This window comes from Pleurodeles waltl, chromosome 9, assembly GCF_031143425.1.
Source record: "Pleurodeles waltl isolate 20211129_DDA chromosome 9, aPleWal1.hap1.20221129, whole genome shotgun sequence".
Classification (NCBI taxonomy): domain Eukaryota; kingdom Metazoa; phylum Chordata; class Amphibia; order Caudata; family Salamandridae; genus Pleurodeles; species Pleurodeles waltl.
The window spans coordinates 209,208,415-209,235,857 of record NC_090448.1 but is presented as its reverse complement, the minus strand read 5'-3'; the positions used below and the strand labels follow the sequence as shown (position 1 = coordinate 209,235,857).

Below are 27,443 nucleotides of genomic sequence, written 5' to 3'. Positions count from 1 at the left end.
CTAACCCCCAGTGCCTGCTCCTGCTATGTCCCGGAGTGCCCACATAGCTGTTTGCTGTGGCTTGGCTGCAGCTTTGAAGCTGCAGCCAAGCCACAGCAAACACTCTGGCTTCTGACACCGAGACCTGTCCTGCAGGAACCACTGTCAGAAAGCGGACCTTTGCAGTCTGTTCCCTGCATGCAGATATCCGTGCAGAGAACAGAGATGAAAGGTATGCTTCAGCAAGCAAGGAGCTGCTGTTAAAGGCTTTGAGGCTTCCCCCACACTGCCAGATAGCCCGTGAAGGGCATTTTATAACATTTTTTAAAAAATTGCAGTGACCGTTGCGGAGCCCTTGAGGGCTCCCCTGCAGTCCCAGATATCCCATAAAGGGCTAAAAAAAAAAAAGCATACACAATAGCTCAGTGTGAAAGTCACAGACCTTCACACTGAGCATTGACGGTTCTAGTCCAGCCGGACTAGTTTCACTATATTTTTTTTTTTAAAGTACAACTGTTTAAGGGTAACACAAAAGATGATCTTACTTTGTTTAAATGACAAATACTTTTTTCTTTTCAAATTGTGTAGAAATATTTCATTCTAATTATATCATACATTAAAGCCTAAAAAAGTCTTTGTCTCTCTCTCTCACTCTCTCTCTTTCAGTCTTTCTCTCACTCAGACTTACGCATCCACTCACAGATGCACTCAGACCCTCGTGTACCCAGTCACAGCCCCAGTCAGACCCTTATGCACACACTCACAGACCCACTCAGACAGCTACATACCCACTCAAAGACCCACTCAGGCTCTCACATACCCAGTCACAGATCCAATGATACCCTCATGCACCCACTCAGACCGCGCACACACTGTCACACCCACTAAAACATTGATGTGTGCACTGTCACACCTAGACAGACACTCTCACCCCCAGATAAACCCTCACACACCTTTTCTGACACCTAGAGAGGGTGCAGCCAACTCCTGCTGTGCACGGAAAAAGGGCTGTGCGCAGCATGGGGTCAGGTGAGGGGGCTGGCCACAGGGTCTGGCTGCAGGCCAGCTCTTGCAGGCAACCTCTAATCTGCCTGGGAAAAAGCCATGTATGGTGCAAGGTTGGGTGCTTATAGGGGTTTGGCATCGGGCGAGGGAGCAAGTTATAGTTACCTTGCGGCACGAGTTATAGTTACTTGAGAAAACTAACTATAACTGGTGAATTTCTATGGTTTTGTATGTTTAAAATGTGAGCCTAACTATAAAATCCCTGTAACCTTTGTTTTTTTAAGTGAGTATATATATCTATATATCACCCATTGGCAGTTGCCACTGGGTAGTAACAGTTAGGTTTGTGTTTCCAAGTTTCCATTTGAAATGCGTTTTGTGTTGCTAGTAATTCTTGCACCATTTGAAACATTTACACAAAATGTACTAAAAAATAACTATTTTTTTGCCTAGTTTGTGTATCGAAAGTTTTGGGGTAATCCATTAAGTGAGGACATGCAAAACAAAAAAAAGGGAGGTCCCAAAACGCAAAATCCCCATCTATTTGCCATGGACTTCTTTAAGAAGCACTACAGCAAAAACTGCTGAATGGAATTACACCAAATTTGGCATGAAGCAGGATCTTGGTCTGCAGTCTTAGCTTTTTGTGATAAGGTAAATCCGTTCAGTAGTTTTTGAGAAATTAAGGTTAAAAAATATTTGTGTATCTGAACAGTTTGGGTCAAGAGACTTGCAAGAGTCCCTCAAACCAAATTTAAAAAAATAGAGTGCTCCAATTAGCTATTGACAACATGAACAAATTTTTGCTGGCAGCCAATACAAGGCTCGAGGCCTGATTCAGATCTCAGCGGATGGAATAGTCGGTCACAAAAATGATGGATATCCGGTTTGCGGTATTACAATCTCTATAGGCTGTACGGTATTGTAATACGACGGGCGGGATATCTGGCACTTTTGTGATGGTGTATTCCCCTCCGCCAAAATCTAAATCAGCTTCTTAGTCATTAAACTTTAAAAACAGGGAAACAGATCAACAGATTGCGCCAGTCCAGAGGGAGCAGCAAAGATTGCTGCTCCCTGCATATGGGAGGAATGCCAGCTACTGCAGAATGCAGGGAGCTACCTGGGGCCGCGGGTGCCCTGGGTCTCCCCATCACAGCCCCCAAAGTGGTGTTTGGTGGGTGCCCTGGATGGGCCCTGGTGCACTCACCTATTTAAAATAGAAGCCATGGGGCCAAAACAGCCTCCCCCCTATTAAAAAAAAAAACAGCCCTGGAGAATGGGGGTCCCCAGGGCCCTTTTAAGGCTCAGGGAGGTGGGCCACATGGCCCCCCTCCCCATAATTAACACACTGAGCCCCATTGGATAGGGTCTCTGGGTCCGAAAATGGCTGAGGGAGGCGGGCAGCATGTCCCCTCTCCTTATTATATTGACTGGGCTTTGGGGAATGGGGTCCCCAGAGCCAAAAATGGCTTGGGGGGCTATCAGCCCCCCTCCCTATAAGTAACATACCTGGTACCAGGGGACAGGTTTCCTGGAACCATAATAGGCTCTGGGAGGGGTGGCACGCGATTGGGTTGATCAAAGGGCCTGCCGCAGGCCATGCCTTCCTGTTCCTAACCTCCTGCTGTGCATGGCCAAAGGGCGTGTGCAGTGTGTGATTGGCTGCCTGTAGGGGTTTGCTACAGGGCTTGGCCACAGACCAGGCCCTGCAGACAACTCTCCACTGCGCACAACTAACGGCAGTGTGTGGTGGGGTTTGTCTTTATGTATGACAGTAAAAAATTTTTACTATCAATTAAAAAACCTAGAAATTCAATGAAAAAACAAAGGGTAAAGTAATGTTGTAATGTGTGATAAAAAGACCTTTTATTTTTTTTGAAAAAAAACAAAAAAAACTTTGGTTATGATGCTTCATATTATTCTCAGCTATTCTTGCTCCATACTAGTTTATAGAGAAATGTGTGCAAAAGAAACTTAGATGATGTCATCAGTGATATAATCAATGTAATTTGAGATGTCACCTGTCATGTTATGAATGACGTCATAAAACCGGTCATGAGTGATGTAATATGTGAGGTCATAAGCGGTGCATTGTGGAGGTGCAAGTTATAGTTAGCTTTGCGTTTCTGTGGTTTTTTTTTTTAGTTCAAAACGTTAATGTTATAAATGGCCTATTCACCTAACTATACCACTATTTTAACTTTTTCAGTATTTATATTAAAATTACCATTGAAGTTGCAACGTAAAGGTACGCCCTATGTGGAGGCAGTGATGTAATGACTCCTGAATAACAGACATAATTACTGGCAAAATAATCAAACACCTAGAGGTGACTCAAGTCTCCTGTGTGTGGTATACACAGACTCACAGTACTACAGAAACGCAACACCTGTAAAAAGAAAATAACTCCAGACATATAGACATATATACCACTCAACATGAAGTAAAACCTGTGCAATGTAACAGGGACTGGATCACTGACTTAGATTACTTTAAGGGTTCTTGTACACATTTTCGAGAAATAAATCAATGGCTTTGCTGGTAAAGTTAAGGACCTTAATATGGACCCGTCTTAATGTATGTTTTTAAATACTGCTGATGCTGAACACTGGCAGGACGTGCAGCACTGAAAACCCTGAATCAAGGTCTGGACTGACCTTCTGTGAATTCTGACATTTAACCGGCAGAGTAGATGCTAAGGTGCTGCTTTTCTAACTGTGTAGCCTGTCACGATGCAACCCAGAAACTCTCAGGCTGTAGGTGAATATTGGTCATAATTTTGGCCTTCCATTAACTAAATCAGAGCAGCAGAGTTCTACAATTATCTTGTAGTTTCAAACTTGGAAAAACAAGCAAGCTATGAAACTGTTCACCTGAGCACAAAAGCTTCATGCAAAGGTGACTTGAGAGGTAGGCTGAAACAATAGGGGCATGTTTGAAAATGACAGCCCAACCATAAATAGGTGTTTAGTGAGAAAATAACACAATGCTCAATAAGAAATTATTTCTATGATGAAACTTACAGTCTCCGGGCCACCACTTTGTTGCGGATATTTTTGGAGTATTCAGTACAAATTCTTGGCTGTCAATGTTGAAAGTTGCTGTTGTTTCCAGTCCTCTAAGATACGTCCCTTAAAAAAGAAAAGCATCATTATGTTATGAATCTTTCTGTTCGTTTCATAAAAACAAGCTTCGAGGAAGCAAAATCAATATACAAACAGCTATATACAAGAAACCTGATAATATGGTTTTCCAGAACTCAGCAGTCTGGAAATCACCTAGCATCATGGATGTTCAAAGAGGAACAAAATAAACTGCCAATAAAAATAAATAGGTCTTTCACTTTCCACTAAACCCTTGGGTTCTGGGTGTAGTGACTAAGAAAATACGGCATCTCAGTAGACACTAAAAAACAGACCGAGGCCTCTTACCAGCATGAATCAGTATCATTCTTCTCCATGTGCGCTATGTTTGTATTCACAGAACAATCATGGCCTACGTTTTGTTTGTGGCTTTTGTATTATATGCATGTTTCTGGTCCAGGTGTTGTAGTTTAGCAGCTGACTTTGTGCAGAGAAGGGTGAAACCCTTGCACTAGTAGGCCTTGCTGAGGCTTACTTCAACACAGGGAGGACCTGGCCGGGCAGTTCAGGCTGGACTGTTCCCATAGGGAACAGGTGTCAAGACTGATTTGCATATGGCTGGGTCCAAACTGGAATTGCATGGCAGGCAAAAAAACTGATGGATTAAACCCAGATCTGTGACTGGAGGTGAATGTTTGATTTGTTCTGCATTCCGTCCATCATCTGTTGTTTTTGCAACTCTTTTTTCACAGAGCATTTGCTTTCCAGAATGATGCCGAGGTTACGGGCGTGACCTTTTGGTGTGGGGGTGGGTCAGAGTTCTTCTTGTTGGAGTCATTCCAGAGGGTTGAGTGTCTGCCGAAAATCAGAACGTCCGTTTTGTCCGTGTTGACCTTCAGGCTGTTATACTTCATCCAGGCGGAAACGTTCTTCATACAGTTGTGTTAGTTGGTCTTCGTCTTGTTGGAGGTCTGTTGAGAGCAAGAGGACGAGCAGCATGTGGTCAGCATAGTAGATGAAGTTGATGTTGTGTGATGTCACAATGTCGGCGAGTGGTGTAATGTAGAATTTGACTTAGAGAGGAGCCTTGGGGGATGCCATAGATGTTGTGCTTGACTTGTGAGGTGAAGGGGAGAAGGCAAACTCTCTAGGCATGCCCCATGAGGAAAGGATGCCATCCATCTGAGCTCATCGTCTGTGATCCCAGTCTGGCATAGTCGGTTGATCAGTGTATGGTGGAAGGCGGTGTCAAAGGCGACAGAGAGGTCGAGCAGGATCAGGGTGGCTGCTTCTCCTCTGTGAAGCAGGGAGCAGATGTTGTCTTATGTGGTACTCAGAGCTGTCTCTGCTGTGATTGGCTCTAAAGCCTGATTAGGAGGGTTTTCTCTCTCCGGTTGTTCAGTGAGTTGGAGGCTGATGGCCTTCTTCAGGACTTTGGGAGGAATGGGAGTAGAGATCAGGTGGTAATTCCGGAGTTCGCCGGGGTCTGCAGAGGGCTTCTTGAGGAGATGTCTGATCTCTGTGTGTTTCAAGGCTTCTGGAAAAGTAACCATTGTTAACGAGGTGCTGAGGATTGTGGTGAGCTGGTCTGGTTTCTTCCGACATTGAAGATCCTGTGGGGGCAGGAGTCAGTGGGTGCTCCAGAGTGGATGGAGTGTGATTGTGTTCGGTGTGCTGAGTTGTCCCCTTGGGGTGAGCGGGTGGTCAGCGGTGGAGGTTATTGGGATGCAGGGAAGGTTGGAGGGTTGGGGATCAAAGTTCCTAGAGATGGTTTCCATCTTGTTGTGGAAGTGGTCGGCAAGGGCATCGCAGAGTTCTTGTGAGTGGGGGATAGCGTTTTCGATGGCTGATGGGCAGGCAAACTCTCTGAAGATGGTGAAGAGTTCCTTGGTTTGGCTGGCCCTGTTGTCGATCCGGTAGGTCAGGGCCTCTTTTTTGAGGCTTTGATCTGGCAGTAGTAGTCATTGAAGGTTGTTTTGAAGGTGGCTCGTTGGTGTGGCTCTTGCTGGTGTGCCATCTTTCTCCAGTTGTTTGCACCTGTGTTTTTGATTTGCTGAGTTCTGGGGTGTACCAGCTGGCTTTTTTGGTGATTCTGTGGGTCCTGGCTGGTTTGGTTGGGGCAACAAGGTCAGCGGCACTGATGATCCAGTCGTTAAAGTTCTGAACTGCCTGATCTAAGTTGGTGGTGATGTTGGGCTGTGAGGTGCTGAGGGTGTCGGTCCATTGCTGCTGAGCGACCTTGGTCCAGCTGCAGGAAGGGGTGCTGTGGAGGATGAGGGTGGTGCAGGGGGATCAAGCGAGGGTGAATGTACGATGTTGATGTAGTTGTCCGACCAGGCGAGTTCCGTGGTGTGGCTGTAGCTGATTCTGTTGCTGGCTATGAAGATGGGGTCCAGCATGTGTCGTGCTTTGTGCGGGGGCCTGTGACCAGCTGCTTGAGGCCTATGTTGTCCAGTCTTTCCAGTAGGTCGGTGGAGTTGGTGCCAGTGGGGTCGTCCAGGTGGTAGTTGAGGTCTCACAGGAAGATGTAGTGTTCGGATTCAATGGCGAGAGAGGTGATGAATTCAGTGATGGTGTTGCCGAGGCCGGTTCTTGGTCCTGGTAGTCTATGTGCGAGGGTGCCGTTAATGCCTCCGCATCTGTTGGTGCGGTCACAAAGTTTCATTTTGTAGCCAGGGGGGTTGCCATGGCGATGTCTGGGATCAAGACGGGGTGAGCCAGGTCTCTGTGATGAAGGTTACCTCAGGGGCGAGGGTGGAGATGGTATCCCAAACTTCAGTTGAGAGTTTGCAGAGAGATCTGGTATTGAACAGGATGCACCTGAGATGTTCGAAGCAGTCTCGGTCGGCGGGGATGGCAAGGGGTTTGGTGGCAGAGGTGGCGGTCAGTCCTGGGGTGGAGGAGTATCGCCAGTGGGTGCAGGTGAATGGTCCCACTGTGTGGCTGGGTGATGCGAGGCAGCAGTTGTGGTCCACAAAGGAGTATCTGTGGGAGTAGGCAATAGGGTTCCTGGCGCTGGGCAGGGTCCAGGTTCAGACGGGCTTGCCTTTAGCTTTTTTGGCAACAGCTGCATAGAATGTGTACTTTTCTTAGTAGATACTTTTGAAAACTTTGTGTAGTATTTCTCATGAGAGTTTCACTGTCTGCAAACAGTGTGTTATAGAATTAACTCTCCCCATAGAGCAAACACTGTTTACAGTACTAAATTCTCTACCAATATCAACTTAATTTCTTAATGTAGGTTTGTGTGTGTCAGCGGATACAGATAAAAGCTGCTTGTAGTAGGGCATGTTTTGGAATTACATTCACTATTTTAGCTTTCTCTGAACAGTTGTATACAGATTAAACACTGTACTGCAAATAATACAGCACAATTATTATTATTACAGATTTATAAAGCACATGGCTACCCAAATGGGGGTTTCCCAGGGCATGCTTCTCAAGGTACCACGAGTCAAGCTAGCGCTACACACAAAATAAGAACAACCACGTTTTTACCAGTTTGCGGAAGAGTGAGAGAGCAACAAGATCTCATAGAAGATGGTAAGTAGTTCCACATCTTCGGGCCTATTTTGCACTAACTGGTGCTGCTTGAGCAAGACCTTAGGGAGGCATAGGTAAAGAACATTGCCATAGTTCAGCCTGGCAATAACCAAGGCCATTGGGCTGAGAAAGTAAGACATCCATGTGTTTTCCTTAGCCATCTTAAGATTCGAAAACAGATGGACACAACTTTGGTGATTTGATAGTTTATTGAGAGCTTGTTGTGAAGCCAAAAACCAAGATTCTTGACAACTGGTACCGAAGATGGAAAAGCACGAAGAGCATCAGGCCACAGATGGAGTCCCCAAATGTGAGGTTTGTTGCCTACCAGCAGAATCTTAATCTTATCTCTATTCTATTTGAGGGAGTGAGTGTTTATCCATGCTTTCCTAAGGCAGGTATTCAAAGCTATGGCACTGCAGTTCTCCTGCTGTGACAAGAAGTCATATAGCTGGGTGTCATCAGCATATGGAAAAAGTGTAGGACAACAGCTTTCCACAATGTCCACAAGGGGCCTTATGTAGAGATTAAATAGGGTTGGACTGAGAGTAGAGCCCTGAGGTACGCCAGATGATAGTGGTAAGGCTTTGAATAATGGTATTGAGTATGTACCTGGAAGACACAGTCTTGCAAGAAAGAGCTTAGCCAGGTCAAGGCCTTGCCATGCATGCCCATTTCATCTATTTTTTCGAGAAGTATGTTATAGTTAACCGTGTCAAACGCAGCACTGAGATCTAGGAGAATCAAAGCAGCAGTGCCACCTTTATTTAGCTGGCACCTCAGATGTTCAGAGCTGCCCCTCCCTATCCTGTTGATCCAATTTGAGGATGCGATATTCTGTGGGCAGTGCGGTAATGATATCCGACACCAAGGCCTCATCGAGCCAGGTTTCTGTTAGAAAAAGGGCATCTGGGCCATGGTCAGTTAGAAAATTAAAATGTTCAGTTTGGTTGATTAGGGAGCAACAATTAATGTTAAAAAAATGAAAACAGGCAGATTTGTGCACCAATGTGTCTGAGCCTTTTGTGGGTGAGGGGGTGGCTCGTATAGGGAAGGGGGAGAACTTACTATGGGCTTCATGCACTAAGTGAGAGTTAGAAGCCTTAAATTCACACTAGGCACACTTTCCAAATGTGGTATCTGGATTCAATGAGGTGAGGCAAGCTACTGAAGTTTTGGGGGAAGGGCAAGTAAATGAGTGGCAGCGTACACCAGCCTATCTGAGGCAAAAGGGCCAGCATCTCTGGCCCCTCCTCTCATTCGAGCACAGATGAGCTTGCCTTTGGTGCTTCTTCAGCGTTCAAGCTGCGGGTCCACGCCACTGCTGTGATTAAATATGCCTGGGAGGGAGCATGGAAAAAGAGCCCTGAGAAAAGAAAAGCGCTAACAGCTCTCCAAAACGACCCAAACAAGATGGCCGCTAACCTACCACATTTCCCAAAGCAAAATATTTCAAATTGGTCCAAAATATTTTTCCGTCTGATTTAAGAGGTCCTGCTTGCACCATGGCCGCGTTTAAATATGCCTGGCTAGGAGCAGGGAAAAGAGCCCTGATAAAATTTCAGCACTAACTGCTCTGCAAAACAGCCCAAAAACAAACAAATGGCTGTTATTATGTAGAACAATGAAGCTTTGATGATGTCATGAGTGATTCCATCAATGACGTCATTTGAGATGTCATAGAACGTCATGCGTAATGTCAAATGTGAGGTCAGATATATGTGTGTGGGGGGCAATAGGGGAAGTGTACAAACCTTATATATATGTACATACTATCCAGTATTGTCACCACTGTAGTCACTTCATTGTGACTTCCGCTTCCTTGTCTGCCGACATAGCAGCCGCTACTGCTGTCACCGCCGATGTTACTGCCACCGCCGAACTGTCCTGGCCAGGCTCTGCAGGTCTTTCAAGCGGTTTGCAGCAGCAGTCCCTGACCCTGGTGGCTAGCGGCTGCCGGTTGCTGAAGCTGGGAGCTTTCAGCTGTTTAGTATTATGGTGGACAGGAGGTGAGAGCACGAGTCAGTGGTCGGCGCGGCTAGTGCAGGTTGGAGTATCTCCTTGCCCGTGTGCTCATAGCAGGTGGGGCCTGTGGATGCTTGGAGCTCGGGGCTTGTGGCTCACGGAGGCATTTAGGGACATTTAGTGTGCCTCCCCCGTGAAAAGCCTGATTTCTTAAGACCCTTATGTGGTCCCGAACTAACAAACTGACAATCTCAAGCTGGAACACTGGGACCAGGATCAAGACCCTATCAGTGGGGGTGAGTGAAGACACCCTTCACTACACTGATCTTTGTCCCTGATACTGCTACTGTTGTGGTTGGTGACTGACACGCTATGTTGTATGCTTAACTGCTGCAGTACGGAAGCGGCCAGCGTTAGGCTGGTGCGGCTTGCACGTGGCCAGCATCAGCCCCCTTGTTCCCCCTCAAAGGCTTACCGCAGTGGCAAAAGCTATACATCCATAATTAAACCAACAGATCTGGTCACCTCCTCATCCAGGTTACACCTACAAGTCACTCAAAGCCTGTGGAAGAAAGCGTGCTCGTGCCCACTGGAAAATCCTTGCCAAGGGGAGGATTAGGCAGCACTATTAGTGGTAGGCTATTGCTCCTGGGCATCTTGAGGTTGGGTAGAACAAGGAAAGAGCCATTAACCGTCCAAAGGCCCAGGAAGAATAAGATGGGCTGTGCCAGGTCCTCTTGTGGAATCGGGGAACCTTCCCTGTCAGTGTTGGGGTCTAGTCAACAATGCTCCTCAATATCCACTCCATCCTTGACACCTGCACTGGACGCTGTCCCCATACATTTTAAAAGTACTGAACAAACTTTAACTGTTGGCTATATATTAACTGCCTCCCAGGAAATCAACAAAGCGGTTGGTACCCCAGACCCAGTGAAACAAACATTCTGGACTTTATAAAAAACCTTTTACTGTTGATAGGGCAGTTGACAGTGCAGCCATAACCACAAGAAGTGAGAGTGCCCCTCTCATCGGAATCTGGACCACCCAATGAGAAGGCCCTCAATGCTTAAGTTCCAAGCTAATGTACATCCATCCCTGTCAGTATTGCCCTCTTTGGACTACAATGGTTTTACTAGCAGCCAAGAGGTTGTGGCAGTTCAATTGGCCACAACCAAGCAGAAAATAAGCTGCCACCAGTCTAGACAACATCCCCCTCCTCGGATGGATTCATCTGGGCATAATGTCTCACCAATAGTCATATCAAGTGACCATTCACTTACCTTTTCAGAAGTAGCTCTTCCTTTTAAAGAATCCCTCCAGGGGAATACGCAAGGCCCCCATCACAGTGGCTACTTAAACCCATCAGTTAATCTTTGGTTCGACCCATCACAGTAAATAAGTGTGGAATGTACCATTAGCCCACCAGCTGCCCAATGGATTTGGGCTCCGACAGGAAGCATAATACCACTCTCACCCATTAAATCACCTAACCTGGATGGTCCAGGAAACTCCAGACATGAACCTGGCAGCATAGAACCTAATGATCAATCCCTCTTGGAATTGTCCTTCTTTCACATGGAGCCCACAAGGAGCCTGGGTCTGCAATGCAGAATTGTTCTTGATACAACAACAGATCTCTCCACTACAGACTGGCCACAACTTCTGCAAACACTACAATCTACTGTCTTCTCTTTAAACTGCCATTCAGATCAACTGGATGTACAAGTTGACCTTCTGAACACGCTTACCATTTTTACGGCTGGGATAGACAGCAAACTCGAGAATCTAAATCATATCCTGGCCAATGTCAATAATAAATGGGGGTGGCCTCCCAACAAACTTCTATGCCTCAAATGGCAAAACCTTGGATACATATTTTGCTTCCAATATAGAATCTGAAGTCCCAGGGTCGAATCTTGGCAGCTGGGCATCTGCTGATGCAGCCCCGACCAGAACCCGCGTAGGCCCTGTCTGCCCTCCTATCTGCCTCCAGAGAGTAACAGTCCTGGATAGAATACAGTTATCCCATTGTCCCAGTAACACAAACATTTTGTCTTCAAACTCAAATCTCAAGCAGCCTGGGGCATCACCATCACCCATACTGATGAGGCACTACTAGTTAGCCGGAGCAAAACCCTGATTGGAGCGACAGGTGTCACCTGTATAGGGTCAGACTCAGTCCCCCACACCACAGGTGATTCTGTCGCTCGAAAACCAGTAGTCTCATTAGAATAATGAGAGCCTATGCGAAATGGTGCCGCCAACGTTTGGTCAGGCTCTAATTTTCGGGTCCTCCTGAGTATCTCAGTCTCATTAAATACAAAGGCATCTCAGTACTATATACAGAGATGTCTGTGGTATTGATGATTTCCTCCTCAGCTAAGTAGGGAACACCTATCTGATGCTAGAGGTTGTTCAAGCTTGAACTCTAAAAGGATAACCCCCATTTGGCGTTCCTTCCCTGAACAACTTTACCATCTATTATGGCGAATCTGCAACAGGTAACAATTGCAGTCAATATGAGACAACCCCTGACTGCACATTTACTGGCATATGGCCTAACAACCCACGGGGGTCCAGTCACATTTGTGGTGGAAGCCCATCCAGCTGATAGAACAGAACTGTTTTATTCTTTGGTCACATTTCCAGCAGTTGATTGGAACACAAAAACATTTCATCACTATACACTTGCAAACATCCCTGGACAATACAGAGCATATGCATATTTAGAAATTCCTTTATCTTATCAAGAACATAATAATTGGCTTGATGGTGCCCTACCCCATGCAATTTTACCAGTTAGGTTAGGTCCTCCAAGGAATGATGGTCCTACCTTCCTTTTATTGGCCACTTATACACTTCATCCTGCAGCAGCAAATTTAGCAGTCTGTCGCTTACATACTGAACTGACGGCAATATACAGACGATTAGTACAGTTTGTCATGCAAACATTGAATACAAACTCAGCACGTGCTGCTCCAGCTCAACCACATGCAGTGACACCAGGTATTAACCCTGCAACCGTACATTCAATTATGGGTAAAGTACCTGCCAAACAAGAAGAAATTCCGTTTTGGCTAGCTCAAAAAATAAATGCACTGGAAGCAGTATTTCCCTATACGGGACATCAGGATGAACATAAAATTCTAACGATGAGCTTACCATTTGGGATGGGACCCAGAGTGGACAACTGTAATACATGGGGCACTGTGTTTGCCGTGCTCGACACTACCACACACGTTACTCTGACACTTGCCAACTTGCCGGAAGTGTTGAAACAAATTCAAAATGAATACGGGGCTGCCCCAGCCCTAGACTTGGGGATGCAATTAATGGGCAATTTTTCCACGGTATCCACAATTATTTTGAGTAACCTTAAAGGGGAAGCAGTCGCACTAGCAGTGCGCATGTGGCTCCGTGATGTTCCTCAACAGGACCAAGAACGTGAGCTACCAAAGATTATCACAGAGACTTATTCTAGCATTGGTCGAGATAGTCTAGGGGCCAGACCAACTAAATCACAGTTTCAGGGCAAATCAAATAAAGATTTTTCCAAGCAAGCTCCTGAGGGTAACAAGAAACGCTCGGATAAAAAAACAACAAACTCCTAAAAAAAGAAAGGGGAGAATCTCCACGTACGGAGACCCCACAGAATAGATATAATCTCCAAAATGGAGATAGTATAAAAACGCCTGATAGATATCAATATACTGATACACGCCAATCTCATTCCTTTCAGGACTCATTGGAAAAATGCAGTGATAGAGGTGGGCGATCAGAGCGAAGAACAGAGTATGTGAAACAGAGACCGGAATCACAACGCTCAACAGAGGTTTCTGTTAAAAAGGAAGAGAATCATCCTCAACAAAAAACCCCAATTCAAAAAGAAAAAAGTGCCAGCAGTTGCAGTTCGACATGCCACTCAAGAATAGGGTCCTCTTGAAGAACAGGAAGTGGGCACTAGCACTGCTAGACTGCACAGCAGAGGTCACAATAGTTCGTCTGAGTCTTCTAGAGCATCTGGAGGTGAAAGCAACTGATGACTTTCTACAAGTAGAAACTGCAGACATGCGAGTCTCCACGCCGGACAGGGTGTATAAAGTAACGCTACAGTTAGAAGGAGACATTGAACACACAATAGACGCAATCTTTTGGGATTGCGTGGTAAATATATATGATATCTTGTTGGCCGAATTTCTCCGTACCTCCCCATATGGGGAAGATGTTACTAAACCTTCCTTCTCGCCCCTTGTTCTGGAGGAACTCGCTGAATCCTACGCCACTGACTGGGTACTTTGCGCAGGCACCAGCATTTTATCGCAACCACTTAGGATGGGATAAAGAATCCCCCTACCATGTAATTCCTATTAAAAACCAACCCCAACCTCAACCGCAGTATCCAATAAAACATGATGCAAAAGCACAAGTGAGGGAAATCCTCACACAACTAGAGTACCAGGGTGTAATTGAACCCTGTGTCTCCCCAATGAATAATCCTTTATTCCCAGTAGCTAAACCAGACCATTCATTCTGAATAGTCTTATACTACAGACACCTAAACAGTCATACACGCACATATGCTATACAAAACCCACATAGCATAGCACTGATGAACAACATAGTGCGCAAAAAATACAAAACATTTCTAGCGTTTTTTTCTGCCTGAATATAGCACCTGAGAATAGAGCACTAACAAGTTTTAGCGCACTGGGTTCTCAGAAAAAAATCTGTCGTGTACCACAGGGGTACAAGAACAGTCCACGACTGTTCGCAGCTCGTGTGACTGCAATTTTACACGACATTGACCCTGAAGCATTGTCCTATGTAGATGATATCTATCTTACGGATGATGAATTGCTACAACATTTAAGACGGGTAGCCCACATTGTTGTGGGATTTGCTGAATTTGGCTACAAATTCAACTTCAAAAACAAAAATAGCCTTCCTCAGCGTCCTGTTTCTGGGATATGAGCTATCGAGTGAAGGAAAGAGCCTAGCACCACAATTCTTAGAAAAATGAGCACAATTACAAACTCCAAATATGATAAATTAACTCCAATATCTCTTGGGTTTCCTAAATTTTGGCAGAACTTACATTCTAGATTATGCATCACGCATAAAACCCTTATATGACTTAATATTTCCTGACTTTTCAAGTAAATTTTGGACAGTTGAACATACACGCATTCTCAGAGACCTGCAGACAGACATGCTTGCGGCACAACATCTACACACAAGGGACAATAAAACGCAATTGGTCATTAGAGTAATTGCTGGTGCCATAGGTTTCACCTATGTAACCTTTATTGAGGGTGAGACCATCCCGATTACTTATAAATCACACTTGTACTCTGAAGCAGAACAACGCTTTGCTCCCACTGAGAAAATTCTCACTGCTGTACAGATGGCTGTCTTTGAAGAAAGACCTCTAGCCCAGGACAAACGCATTATAGTCATATCTCCCATTCCAGCCCTTGAGGCTGTCACAAAAGCTAGCGTTCCTAACGCTACAGCATTACATCCACGTTGGATACAATGGGCCACGTCTTTGACAGCCACTGATTTAGATTACAGCTTTGACACAAATTTACAAACTCAAGAATTTTTGCAATACGAACTAGAATACCCAGTGCCAGCAAATACACTGCCTATTGAACAATATCAAAGGGTCATGTATACCGATGGCTCTGCACACCTGCAATTGGCACAAAGCATCAATACTCCACTGCTTGCTCAGATTTAAGCAGCTACAAGGAGGATAATAAATTTTGTCCCCAACATACATTCACGCAAACCCTAGGGGATTGCACAGCACAGCTAGCAGAGCTAAAAGCTCTGGTGATGGCACTGGAACATACAGAACCTACACAGCTCATGCTGATTGTTTGTGATTCGTACTATTGTGTCCAGTCCTTCAATGAATACCTGCATTAATGGCGCCAGAATAGGTTCAGAGATTCTAAAAGCAACACCATTAAACACAGACTTTTGTGGGGAAAGTAGCGGATCTGAAGGAAACGCTACCAAATGTCCATGTTGTGCATACACTTCGATACTAGTGCGTTGAAATACACATGGCTGGGAATACACTGGCTGATGAAGCCGCAAAGTCAGCAGTAGCTACGGCCACTGTTGCTGCAGTAACCCACATAAGTGCGAAACCGGACGAAGACATATGGGCTGCTGTGAAAGCTACGGTGGATTGTACGCCCTATCCAAAAGCATTTCCTGCTAGATATTCCTCCCGAATGGGAGGCTGCCTAAATGCTGAGGTTAAGATACCAGGCCTGGGGGTTTGGAATATTCCCATTAAAGATGTAAGACCAGAGTTGATTAAAGCAGCGCATGAGGGGGTAGCATCTGCCCATGCTGCTGTGGCGGCTACAATATCATTGTTACAAGCCTGTTATTGGTGGCCAGGCCTATACAAGGAGGCCAAGCAGTATGTCCTTTGTTGTGACATCTGCCAACAAATAAAAGTTTCCATTGCTAAGTGCCCATCGCAGACAGCCATCCTAATTGCCAACAAACCTTTACAATGTGTGTACTTGGACCACTGTGGCCCTCTAACACCGGACAGTGCATACAAATACATCCTAGTCGCTGTTGACTCCTGCTCCAGATTTCTATGGGTGTGGCCACAACGCTCGGCTGACGCTCGGACTGTTATTAAAGATTTGAGAGTCTTTATCGGTACATATGCAGTTGCGGCTTTCCACTCAGACCAGGGCCCTGCTTTCGCCTCAAGGGCATTCAGGGACACCATGGCTTTGTTGGAGGTCCAACTCCTGTAATCGTCTCCATTTCATCCCGAGGAAAATAGTGTTGTGGAGTGATTAAACCATGATCTAAAGCAATCTTTAAGAGCCAGAGTCCTAGGTATGGGTCGTAGTTGGCTTAATCACCTGTATGGAGTTCAGAAAGCACTTAACAAGCTGCCCAGAAGGTCCCTGGTGGGTTGTACTTCATATGAGTGCCTGATCGGAACTCAAATGTATGTTTCAGATCTTGATGGTCCTAGCATGGCGGTGGCAGAAACACCTTTTGACATAAATGAACCTGTCACTGTCTTACAGGAATTACAACAGTTCCGTGACGAAAACGCTTCTGCCAGTGCTGCCTCCACAGGAATTAAGGATGTACCTGTAACGCCTACCGGCTGGATTCCTAAAGTGAGGGATCTAGTACGTGAAAAGGTTGCTGTGAAAAAGGAATTTGGTCCTTCTTATCGTGCACCAGTCCCAGTCTTGGGAATACACGGTACCAGAACTGTCATTCTACCACCGTTGGCAGGTGCCAAAGAAAATCGTTTTGTCTCCCCACGACAATGTCAAACTACACCATGTGGCCGATCCTGCACAGCCGACCAACTGGAACAGCCAGTAATTCCCGGATCCCTTTCACTACTGGGCAAGAAGTTCCTCTACAAGTTGTAAGCAGCAACACTGATACCTCTCCGAGCGTGGGGAGGGTGGAAAATGATCTTGCATTAGTTCATTGACATCAAATAATACAGAGATGATTGATCGATTTGACACAACTTCAACGCAGACGGATGGTGCCATTTATGCTGTGCCACCGTGGGAAACACCAACTCCACCAACTAACACGGCTCCAGTTTTTGCACGAACTGCTTCTGGATATTGTGCCAACATCAATGATGACGTCTCGGACTCATTCGCCTCTTCGACACCTGAACTGTCAAAAACACGTAAGCTGATAAACTGGCTTAAAGTAACTTTAATTTATTCTTCCATGGAACTATCTGTTGCTTTCCTTGACTGCACTAGCTTTCCTGCTTTGGATTAGGTTTGGCATCACTTTCTTTTTGTTAATACACGGTCATTTTCTTCCTGAAAAATCAACAGTTGAACTGGTGGATGAGGTCTTAAAACCACATTTTTCTTCGCACAAGGTCCACAGAGACTTGTTTTTTGTGAACATTTCAGCCATATCAATTCCAGATGAGATTGTTTAGGATAAAGTAACATTCTGCAGCCCCACAGAGGTCATTCAAATACCATATGTGTTTAAACTTTCAATGAACGATATAATAATACCTGGAGTTGTTTCTGATGATTGCGATGTGAAAACATTTGATTCTATGATGACTGAATTACAGTACTATACTGTATTTGAAAACAAAGATGTTTATCAATCTAAAGAGAATTATTGTGATATGTATTGCTATAATTATTATGGACACCATTTCATCCACAGAGCAAGTACCCCAAAGAATGTTTTTAATTACACACAATGTAAACATTGTGGGAGCAAGGGAGTTCTAAAACGTATTCTGAAATGTTTACACATTTTTCTTGGCACGATGTTAAAAATGCTGAGTCATATTATTTTAAATTGGCACCTACAGAAAACATACGCATATTATTGACAAATCTGAAATGTATATATTCGGATTCCTTTGTTTCCCGGTTGACTATAGAAGGCTATGAATATTGGCTGAAGTCGATTGACTTTAAAAGTGTGTGGGGAACTAGACATTGGCAAATACGGGGGAAGGAAGCTTTACTTAGAGTATACCTGATACCTATTCAAATTATATTTTTAAATGAAACTATACAACAAACAGGTAAATTAGGCTTAGCAAAGATTAAGGAATTAAACACGCTCAGTATTCCTGCCCCTCCAAAATTTTATAAATGGCAAAAACATATAAATGTAACTGAAGATCAGCTCGATGAATGGGTCTAGAATGGCACGTTTAATGTTTCACTGTCACGTCCTGGCGGGTGGTTATTGTGGTCAATAGATACCAATGGGTGTCATAAACGTTTTATAAACTCCACATGGGATTTTAGAACTAGTAGACCGGACCCTCGCTATATATCATCCGAACATGCGGGTTGAGTAACAACATATAGGGGGTCATTCTGACCCCGGCGGTCAGAGACCGCCGGGGCCAGGGTCGGCGGGAGCACCGCCGACAGACCGGCGGTGCCCCGCAGGGCATTCTGACCGCGGCGGTTCGGCCGCGGTCAGATGCGGGAAACCGGCGGTCTCCCGCCGGTTTCCCACCGGTTTCCCGCTGCCCTGCAGAATCCTCCATGGCGGCGGAGCGCGCTCCGCCGCCATGGGGATTCTGACACCCCCTACCGCCATCCTGTTCCTGGCGGGTCTCCCGCCAGGAACAGGATGGCGGTAGGGGGTGCCGCGGGGCCCCTGGGGGCCCCTGCAGTGCCCCTGCCAATGGCATGGGCACTGCAGGGGCCCCCGTAAGAGGGCCCCACAAAGTATTTCAGTGTCTGCTTTGCAGACACTGAAATACGCGACGGGTGCCACTGCACCCGTCGCACCTTCCCACTACGCCGGCTCAATTCTGAGCCGGCGTCCTCGTGGGAAGGTTGATTTGCCCTGGGCTGGCGGGCGGCCTTTTGGCGGCCGCCCGCCAGCCCAGGGCAAATCCCAAAATACCCTCAGCGGTCTTTCGACCGCGGAGCGGTATTTTGGTGGGGGAAGTCTGGCGGGCGGCCTCCGCCGCCCGCCGGACTTAGAATCACCCCCATAGTGTAGGGAAACAATGGCAGCAATGGTTAAAGAGTTCCTCACTAGACGCAGTTAGAGAACACCTCAGTCTCCTGCCTAATAACACCGACTTACAGGACTTCCTGTTAGGCCCCAGAAAACAACATAGAAAGCGCTTCCTATATGAAGTATATAATGAAATTTGGAAGCTTGCACAACAAGAAGCTGCTGCTCGGTTGAGGCAAATAGACAAGGAAAATTTACAGAAGGCATTGTCTGTTGTAGATAATGGGATTAATACCCTGTCCGACTGGATATACACCCTAAATAACATTGTTTCTTCTGCAATAGACATTATACAAACAGATATGTCTTCATTACACCATGGGCAGAGTCAACTAAGGTCTATTATGCAGTTGGGTTGGACACTTCAAACACTGAAGGCGGGTCGCATTCCCTGGCAACATGTCAGCGCAAGGGAAATATTTTCTACTTTTAATTTAACGCGGCAACAACAACTAATGGCTAAGAAAGAAGCGACTTATGTAATGCTAAACATTGAAAAGTTAGAAAAGTTGCCTTTTACTGTGGCTGAAATACCATCTGCTGAGTGGTTAATACACGGGGTCATTAATCTGCCTATTTCTACACTTCAATTCACCTCCTGTTTATAACACATTCCGGTAGGCAGATATTAAAGGCTGGGAGATAGTTACATCCATGAGGTGTGGGAGCTACCCTTCTTGTTCAAATGTCTAAGTGGCATGAAATAAGTCTTTCTTTGAGGTAGTGAATGCAAGACTTCTGTCAGCTATTCGATGGTTTGTAAACAGCTGTCCTTGCATGGGGAGTGTAACACGTCTGCAGCGAACTTGGCTTGTTATGTGAAGGGAGTTCCAGTCCCCTTGATTAGACCTACGTTCCGGGTGCTTTCAAACGGCAGCTATGTCCTCCTCAATGGCGAAGACTGTTGTGGGATCCGAGCAGGAATAGTTTATGTTGTTTCAGTCTCTAAGATTGTTACATGCTGCAGGAACGTACTTTTTCCTCCCACTAAAATAAAAGAGGTAGCGGACATTTGGCCTCATATTGCTACTTCTACTGTGAATTTTGACAAGGTGAGCAGATTCAAGGCTTTATTGTTTCAAAAACATGAGGCTCTTACATCTGCATGCGAGACCTACGCACTTCAGGTGGCATGGTCGTCAGCAGAGATACAGTCCCTTTTAAGTACCAACTTTCCGAGACACTTTGGTGAACTTGTGGGACAGATATTTAATGTGTCCAGTACTACTGGAATCGCAATTTTCTTTAAGGCTTTTGGTTCTGGTTTTGTTCACACCTTCTCCTCCATATTCCGTTTAATACCATCAGCCATCCACTCAATTTTCTCCAGTATTTTCAGGGGATTTTCCAATAACCTTGGCTATAATAGTTGGCGTTTTGCTGTTGCTATTTTTTATGCGCAATGGCTGCCCTGCCGCAACAAGGAGGATGAAAGCACCACCATCAGTGCAGCTGTGTCGTGAGCGCATGATGCAGTATTTTGGAGCAACACTGCTGGAGCAGTAGGAGTGTGACTGGTCTCTGTCATTCAGACCGGTTCTACATCGTGTGCAGCCCGTATTTTGGTGTCTCTGGTGCTCTTTCGAACATGCACGAGAAGTTTGGCTTTCTATGCAGCGCTTGCTTTCATTGGACACTGATCGGTTGATGTTTTCGCTGAGGGCTCATTACCAGTCATGCACATTGAGGGTGCGTTTGCTACTGGAAGCTGCTTATGAGTAACCCTTTCTGGAGGATGTGGCTCTAAACTCATTGTTGGGCACACCACGGAATGCCACCTTGGCTGAGGCTCAGGCCATGGAACATTACTGCTCCTTGGTCCTTCTCTGCGATGCTTTCCAACTTTAACACCTGCCGAAGTGGAAGATTTCCTGCCCTCCATTGTCCTGGAACAGCCTGGAAACTCTAAAAATAACTCTGACCCTTGAAATTCTGTCCTTTTTATGTCACATTAATAAGTTTTAAATTGTCCTTTCATGCACGTATGTGTCCTTCTAACTTGTCATTATTGACTTTTATTTAATATATATCTGTGGTTGATTTTTAGTAGCTTTTGCATACATTTAAACTTTGAACCACCTTCAGCCGACAAGGGGAGGGTGTTGTGTAGCGTTTTAGTTATAGCTCCATGGACGTAATTTTAACATACTATCCGGCACACGCAAAGGAGCTTCACCATCAAGGTCTACTACCGCAGGCTGGAGTGGACAGGGGCAGGAATAATCGCCCGGACACTCAAGCATAAGCAATGGAGAAGCAACAGCAACGATAAGACACCGCAAGCCTACGTGAACAAAGACAGCTGACTATTTGAGATGCTCCTGTTGAACAAATCAATCCCCTCAAAAGTAACCAATAGCAACCCGGAACAGACTTTGATGGACACCCTTCAAGTAGCGATAACAATCAGCGACATTTGATCCCCAGCTGGAATCAACACATAAAATCAATAACCCACATTATGACTTACAGGAGGAGCGCCAACAGGGATCCATATGGGAGTCATCCAAGGCTGATCAGAACTCTTAAGCCTTGGTGATCACGGCAAGATATAGACCCGCACTGTTCAAACACTACACTGCTGTTCAGCCCGGAGTATCATTCGCAAGACCGCCACCACATTTTAAATAGAGGGGAACAACTTAAGATTGTTGAAAGACCATCCCAGTACTAAGTGGCCTGGGGTCATGTGATATTACATTAAATGAATTTCTCATCCCAAAGGCTCTCAAACCTCGGAACCCACATTGGCAACATTTGTTTTGCCAACCCTTGCGCAGTTGATGTTATCCAGATCAGAGATATTTTACAAATGGGGCATCAAGATCAGTCCCTTTAAAAAGACTGGCTATCCCATTGTGCTGCAAAACAGCAAACTCCCGTAGTGCTGTGTGTGAAGAAACCAAATTCAATCTTAAAAATCGCCCAGGGCTGTGTCATTACAAAAAAAAAAAAAACAGCGAACAAAGGGTGTCAACCACTGACCTTATAGGGAAAGACTGAGACTGGCTACCCGCAGCCCTATCTCATCAGCACTGAATTATGCCTTGGATACCCCCCTGCTCCAAGCCACCACCGTTATCCTTGTGCACTCGGTATATCAATGGTATGTCTTAGAAACTACAGTCTCCAGATCTAATCAAGTTCTTAAATTACCATGAAATCATAGCTCTGCAAGAAACATGGGCAGAGTTGAGCTGCCCTATAATAGGATACATTCACCATTGGAAGCCAGGCCTCAGGGAGAACAGGCATGGCAGACCAAAAGGCGGGCTATCTATATACACCACAGTTAAACTAAAAGAGAACACTGATCCATCAACATAACAGGAGAACTGGTTGCTAGTAATAAAGATCAGAAACTGAAGACTGGAGCTCCCTCTTCTGCAGATAAACACCTATATTAACCCAACTGCAAAGGAAAAGATGCCAAAATTAAAATGGTTGATACAAATTTTGGTAGCTTAGCTAATGAAAACCCTCAAGCTGACTGTGTGATTACAGGGGGCTTTAATAAAAAACTCTTTCAAGATCTCCCTGAGATCCAAGAGAGGTCTCGCTCAGGGAGCACACAGAACATCGCTGAACAATCCAAGCCACGCGGCTGTCCACATAGCTTGTTGGGTGGATATTTGGACTTGCAACTTAGCAGCGTGAGCTATAAAGTATTGAACGGCCACTTCCTGCAAGGCACCCCCCCAAATTGGTCGAGAACTGATGAGAAAACCTGCTTCTTTCTTGATTATACCATCTGTAACACAGAAATGTTTCCTTTTATAGAAAATTACCACATTGCCCTCTGGGTGGAGCGCGACCTTCACCCACAGATCACTATTATGACGTTCAACCTATCTCACCATGCCTCAGTGAGCGTCCCATGCAGAGGAACACACACTGAGAATCTCAAGTGTCTTAAATGGTGTGGCTCCATCAGTGACACTGTCATGGCTGAATATATTAAGCACCCAGACAAATCTGGGGCCAGCAATGGGTCCCTGATTACGGAGTGGACAAGCCTCATCACATGATTGCTAGCAATATTTCATCAGCCAACCTGTTTGTATGGCTCTTCCAATCAAACTGCCACTTCAACCGTCACCAGGGACCTAAAGAAAACCCACAATAAGACACTGAGGAGGGCTCGAAAGAACCCGGGACCAAAGGAGTCACTTAACACATTCAAGCAAGCACAGAAACTTATAGGCAGGCAATCTTTGCAGAAAAACGCAAATGTTTAGAGCATTTTTGGAAAACACTCCTCTGTGCTAGCAAGAATCCCAACACCAGGAATCTCTGGGCCTTGGTGACTAGGCAAACGAATGGCCCAAGGGGGCTGAGCTGTGCAAAAAAACAGAACCAGAACTTGCATCCTTCCTTGCTAGACATTTTTGGGCAAAGGAGGAGGAAGTCTAACTATTACATAGGGGCATGCAAAGTGTCACTGCAACATCTACCCACGCCCCATTCTAAGATCCAGACCTCCTGCATCCCCCAGCCAGGGAACTGTCCTCTTACAGAAGCCACCTAGAGCGTGTAATATTAAAAGCAAGTACGGACGGGCCTCCTGGGCCCAATGGCCTGCCTCAGGCACTCTTTCAACAGGACATACCATTCTAGGCAGGTCAGCACACCAGGCTCTTTGATTACTGCCTGGGGTATTCAACAATACCTGCATCATGGTGTGGTGCCATGATCCATCCGATTCATAAGGCACCACAGAGCTCGAATGAGATCAAGCTATTTTTAGATTCCACTCAACCCTTCGGCGGAGTGGACAAATAACAGGTTTTCTGTTCAGTCAGAAACTGAATTAGCAATTAAGATGCCTTTAAATCTTATTCTTGTCACATTTGCTTTGTGTTCAGAGACAGAGCTCAAAAGTCAGTTTGTCTTCTTGCAATGCAAATACTTTTCCTTGTGACTGCAGAGTTCCAGGATTTTGTAAAGTGAACTGTCTGACCTATGTGAAAGGAAAGGCTTTTGGTATTGGGTCTTTTTTAACACGCAACATTTATATAACTAATTCAACTTTACAAACATTTCAAACTATATTTCAGTAGCTGTGAAAAAACATTTTTTCTACTTCTGTGTGATAAAAAAAATATTTTAATAGAAAGGAAAAAAAGTCAGAACACTACTTGGTCATGTGCAAATGATAAATGTTTTCTGAAACCCAATGTTCACGGATTATTGTTAATACACTACAAAGTTTTATCAGTAATCTACAAGTTACTGGGAAGGTTTTTGAACATTTCTTGGAAATTTACTGTCTGTAAATGACAGTGTGCTACCACATCATGCTGTAGTAATTTATTTATTAAAAGTGAGTGTTTAAACATAAACTTAGAAACACTCCTGCCCTGATGCCAAAGCTATTAGTAAAATAAGAGGCAAGTCATGCATGGATCATGTGTACCCCATTTGTGGGCTAGATTTATTATACATGGAGTAAACGTTTAGTGTATTTAATCAAACAAAAGAGGATTTTTTTTTACAGCAGAAATGCTGAATTCACATATTTGAAGGTTTCCCCTCATATGTGAGAATGAAGAAAAAGGTGACTGTAAAATACAATATTTGCCTAGGATCACATAATTTGAGACCAGTTTCCAGGTCAAGTACATTAGTTAGGTCGAGTAGATTGTTCAAGCTACTCGACCTGCAGGTCTAGTAAAATTTTTATGATTTTTTGAGGCCTGCTCCAGATCTGATCCGAATACCTATAGTTTAATAATGAGGCTAGATACTAAGCCAGCATGCTCCTGGAGGATCTATGGCTGTGGGTTGAGCAAAAGGGGTTAATCCCAATGAACCAAACAGGGTTTATGGCAAAATCCGGCACACTAACCAACTTAATGGTTATATCAATTCTGACGGATGGGGACAACTTTACATTCTTTGAGTGCACTGCTGTTTCCTCGATTTTAAGGCAGCGATTGACCGAGGACCATAGAGGGGGCGCAGTAGGTCAAACTACAGAAATGGAGAATACCCTCAAAACTTCTTGAGGCCATAGTCCATCTGCACACCAATACCTGGATTTGCATCAAACTGGGAAATGGTGCACTCTTATCCAGGAAAGTACCCACATCTCGGGGAGTGCAACAGGGGTGTGTGTTAGCCCCTCTGCTTTTTAACCTGTTTATTATGGATCTATCACAGCTTCTTGATGCCACCAACAGTCACCCCACCAAAGGCTGGTGGTGTACGGATCAGTAACCTGCTGTATGCTGACAATCTTGCCCTGTTCAGTCTTACAAGAGTAAGCCTTCAACAGCTGCTTAACCAACTACACACCTACACAACAGCTAACAACCTAGAGGTGAATCTGAACAAAACAAAGGTTGTTACGTTTGGTACGAAACAAATATCAGGTAGGTGGCTTGCTTAATATGCTGGGGTGGGGAATTCGTATCGCCAGACGCCCAAGACATCTAGATTTCCTGCAAGGGCAAGAAGTTTTAATGTCTGTTTTGTCTGAAGGACAAGTAGACCGTGCATTATAGTAAACCGAGACACCCGAAGGTATTGGAGGGCTTTACATGGGAGCCAGTTACATTTCACAAGATATGCATTCTTTTATATTTTGTTCTAGGCACGGGGAGATTAAATGGTATGCTAGGAATCACTGGAGGTTGAACCGACGCCAAGTCTGTAGCTCTGGCCTTTACATTACATCGCCTCCAGTAAATATGAGCATGAAACTCCACAGCGCTGTCAGCTACAAGGTGTTTGTCTTTTCCCACGGAGCCTTCATGTGGGTTCCAGCTCCTCTTCTGGCCCTTTCATTCTTTAGAGCAAAAGGCAAACATGCGTCCATTACTTACGATAATGGCATTACTTACGATAATGGCATTACTTACGATAATGGCATTACTCCTTGTCCTACTCCCTCGCCTTCCTTTAACCAATGAGGCTTCCTGCCTCCCCCTAGACCCTCCCTTCCCCTTTTAAACCCCCCCACCACCTCCTGTACAAAAACAAGCCCAAGCAGCAACTCAGGCGGTCCGTACCGGGGGGGGGCGGGAGGGAACGGAAAGGAAGGCGAGGGAGTAGGACTAGGAGTAATGCCATTATCGTAAGTAATGGACGCATTACCTCCCGTCCCTCCCTCGCCTTACTTTAACCAATGAGACATAGCAAGAGAAAACAGGAGAAGGACACTGAGTTGCAATAAGTTTTAATTACAATCCATGAAGACCATCGAGACCCTACCCCCCTATTACATCATAGAGGATAAGACTCGTGACCCAATACCGACTCCAAACTACCCAAGTCCTCCAGCCTATAATGCCGAACAAATGTAGAAGGAGAGGCCCAAGTGGCGGCCCTGCAAATCTCCACCACTGAAGCACCCTGAAGCTCAGCCACCGTAGCCGCCATACCCCTGGTAGAACGGCCCTGAATCCCCTGGGGAGGAACCACCTCCTTCAATGAATACGCCAACAGAATCAAGGAGCGCACCCACCGACTTAGCGAAGCCGTGGAAGGCTTCTCACCCTTCCGGGCCAGACCGAAATTCACAAAAAGAGAATCCCCTTTACAGAAAGGAGCCACCACACACAGATACTCTAACAATGCCCTGCGCACATCCAAAGAATGTAACCGAACCTCCTCATCCGAGGAAGGATTCGGACAAAATTAAGGAAGTATGACCTCCTGGCGAGCATGAAAATAAGAATTAACTTTTGGAATAAAAGAAGGAAACGGAACAAGCATCACCCGATCCGGAAAAACCTTACAAGAAGGAAAAGAACAGGCCAAGGTCCCCAATTCCCCTAAACGGCGGGCCGAAGTAATGGCCACCAAAAAGAACGTCTTCAAAGAAAGATGACGCAAGTCACAATCCCCCAGAGGTTCAAAAGGGGCAGCAGTCTATGCATCCAAAACTAAGGAAAGATCCCAGGAAGGAAAAGAACATACTGGGCGAGGAAACAGGTTAAGAAGACCCTGAAAAAATCTAGGCATCAAATGACCCTCATCCGACAGATTACGCCAAGGACCCCTAAATGCCTGAATAGCCGCCCACTGCACCCGCAGAGAAGCCACCGACAAACCCAATTGTGCACCATCCTGTAAAAATTGCATCACATCAAATACAGAAGTGCATGTAGGATCCAATTTATGCCGGAAGCACCAAGAAGAAAAAACGTTCCACTGTCTACCATAAGAAATCAAAGTGGAACGCCGCCTTGAAGCCAGTAATGTAGAAGTCAAAGCCACTGGTACCCCCAGACCCATCAAACCCCGTTGTTCAACTTCCAGGCCGTCAAGTGCAACCTCCTCAATGACCCCTTCGAGAGGCAAGGAAACTCC

At 45.4% G+C, this 27,443-nt stretch overlaps 1 protein-coding gene across 1 annotated transcript in view; it reads right to left on the bottom strand.

Annotated features, from left to right (window-relative positions):
• The window catches only part of ACOX2 (acyl-CoA oxidase 2), a 256,635-nt gene that overhangs the window by 202,793 nt on the left and 26,399 nt on the right, over nucleotides 1-27,443 (bottom strand). Inside the window, exon 4 of the mRNA XM_069206549.1 lies at nucleotides 4,011-4,118. Coding sequence (XP_069062650.1) covers nucleotides 4,011-4,118 — 108 coding nt within the window. The remainder of the gene's footprint in view (nucleotides 1-4,010; nucleotides 4,119-27,443) is intronic.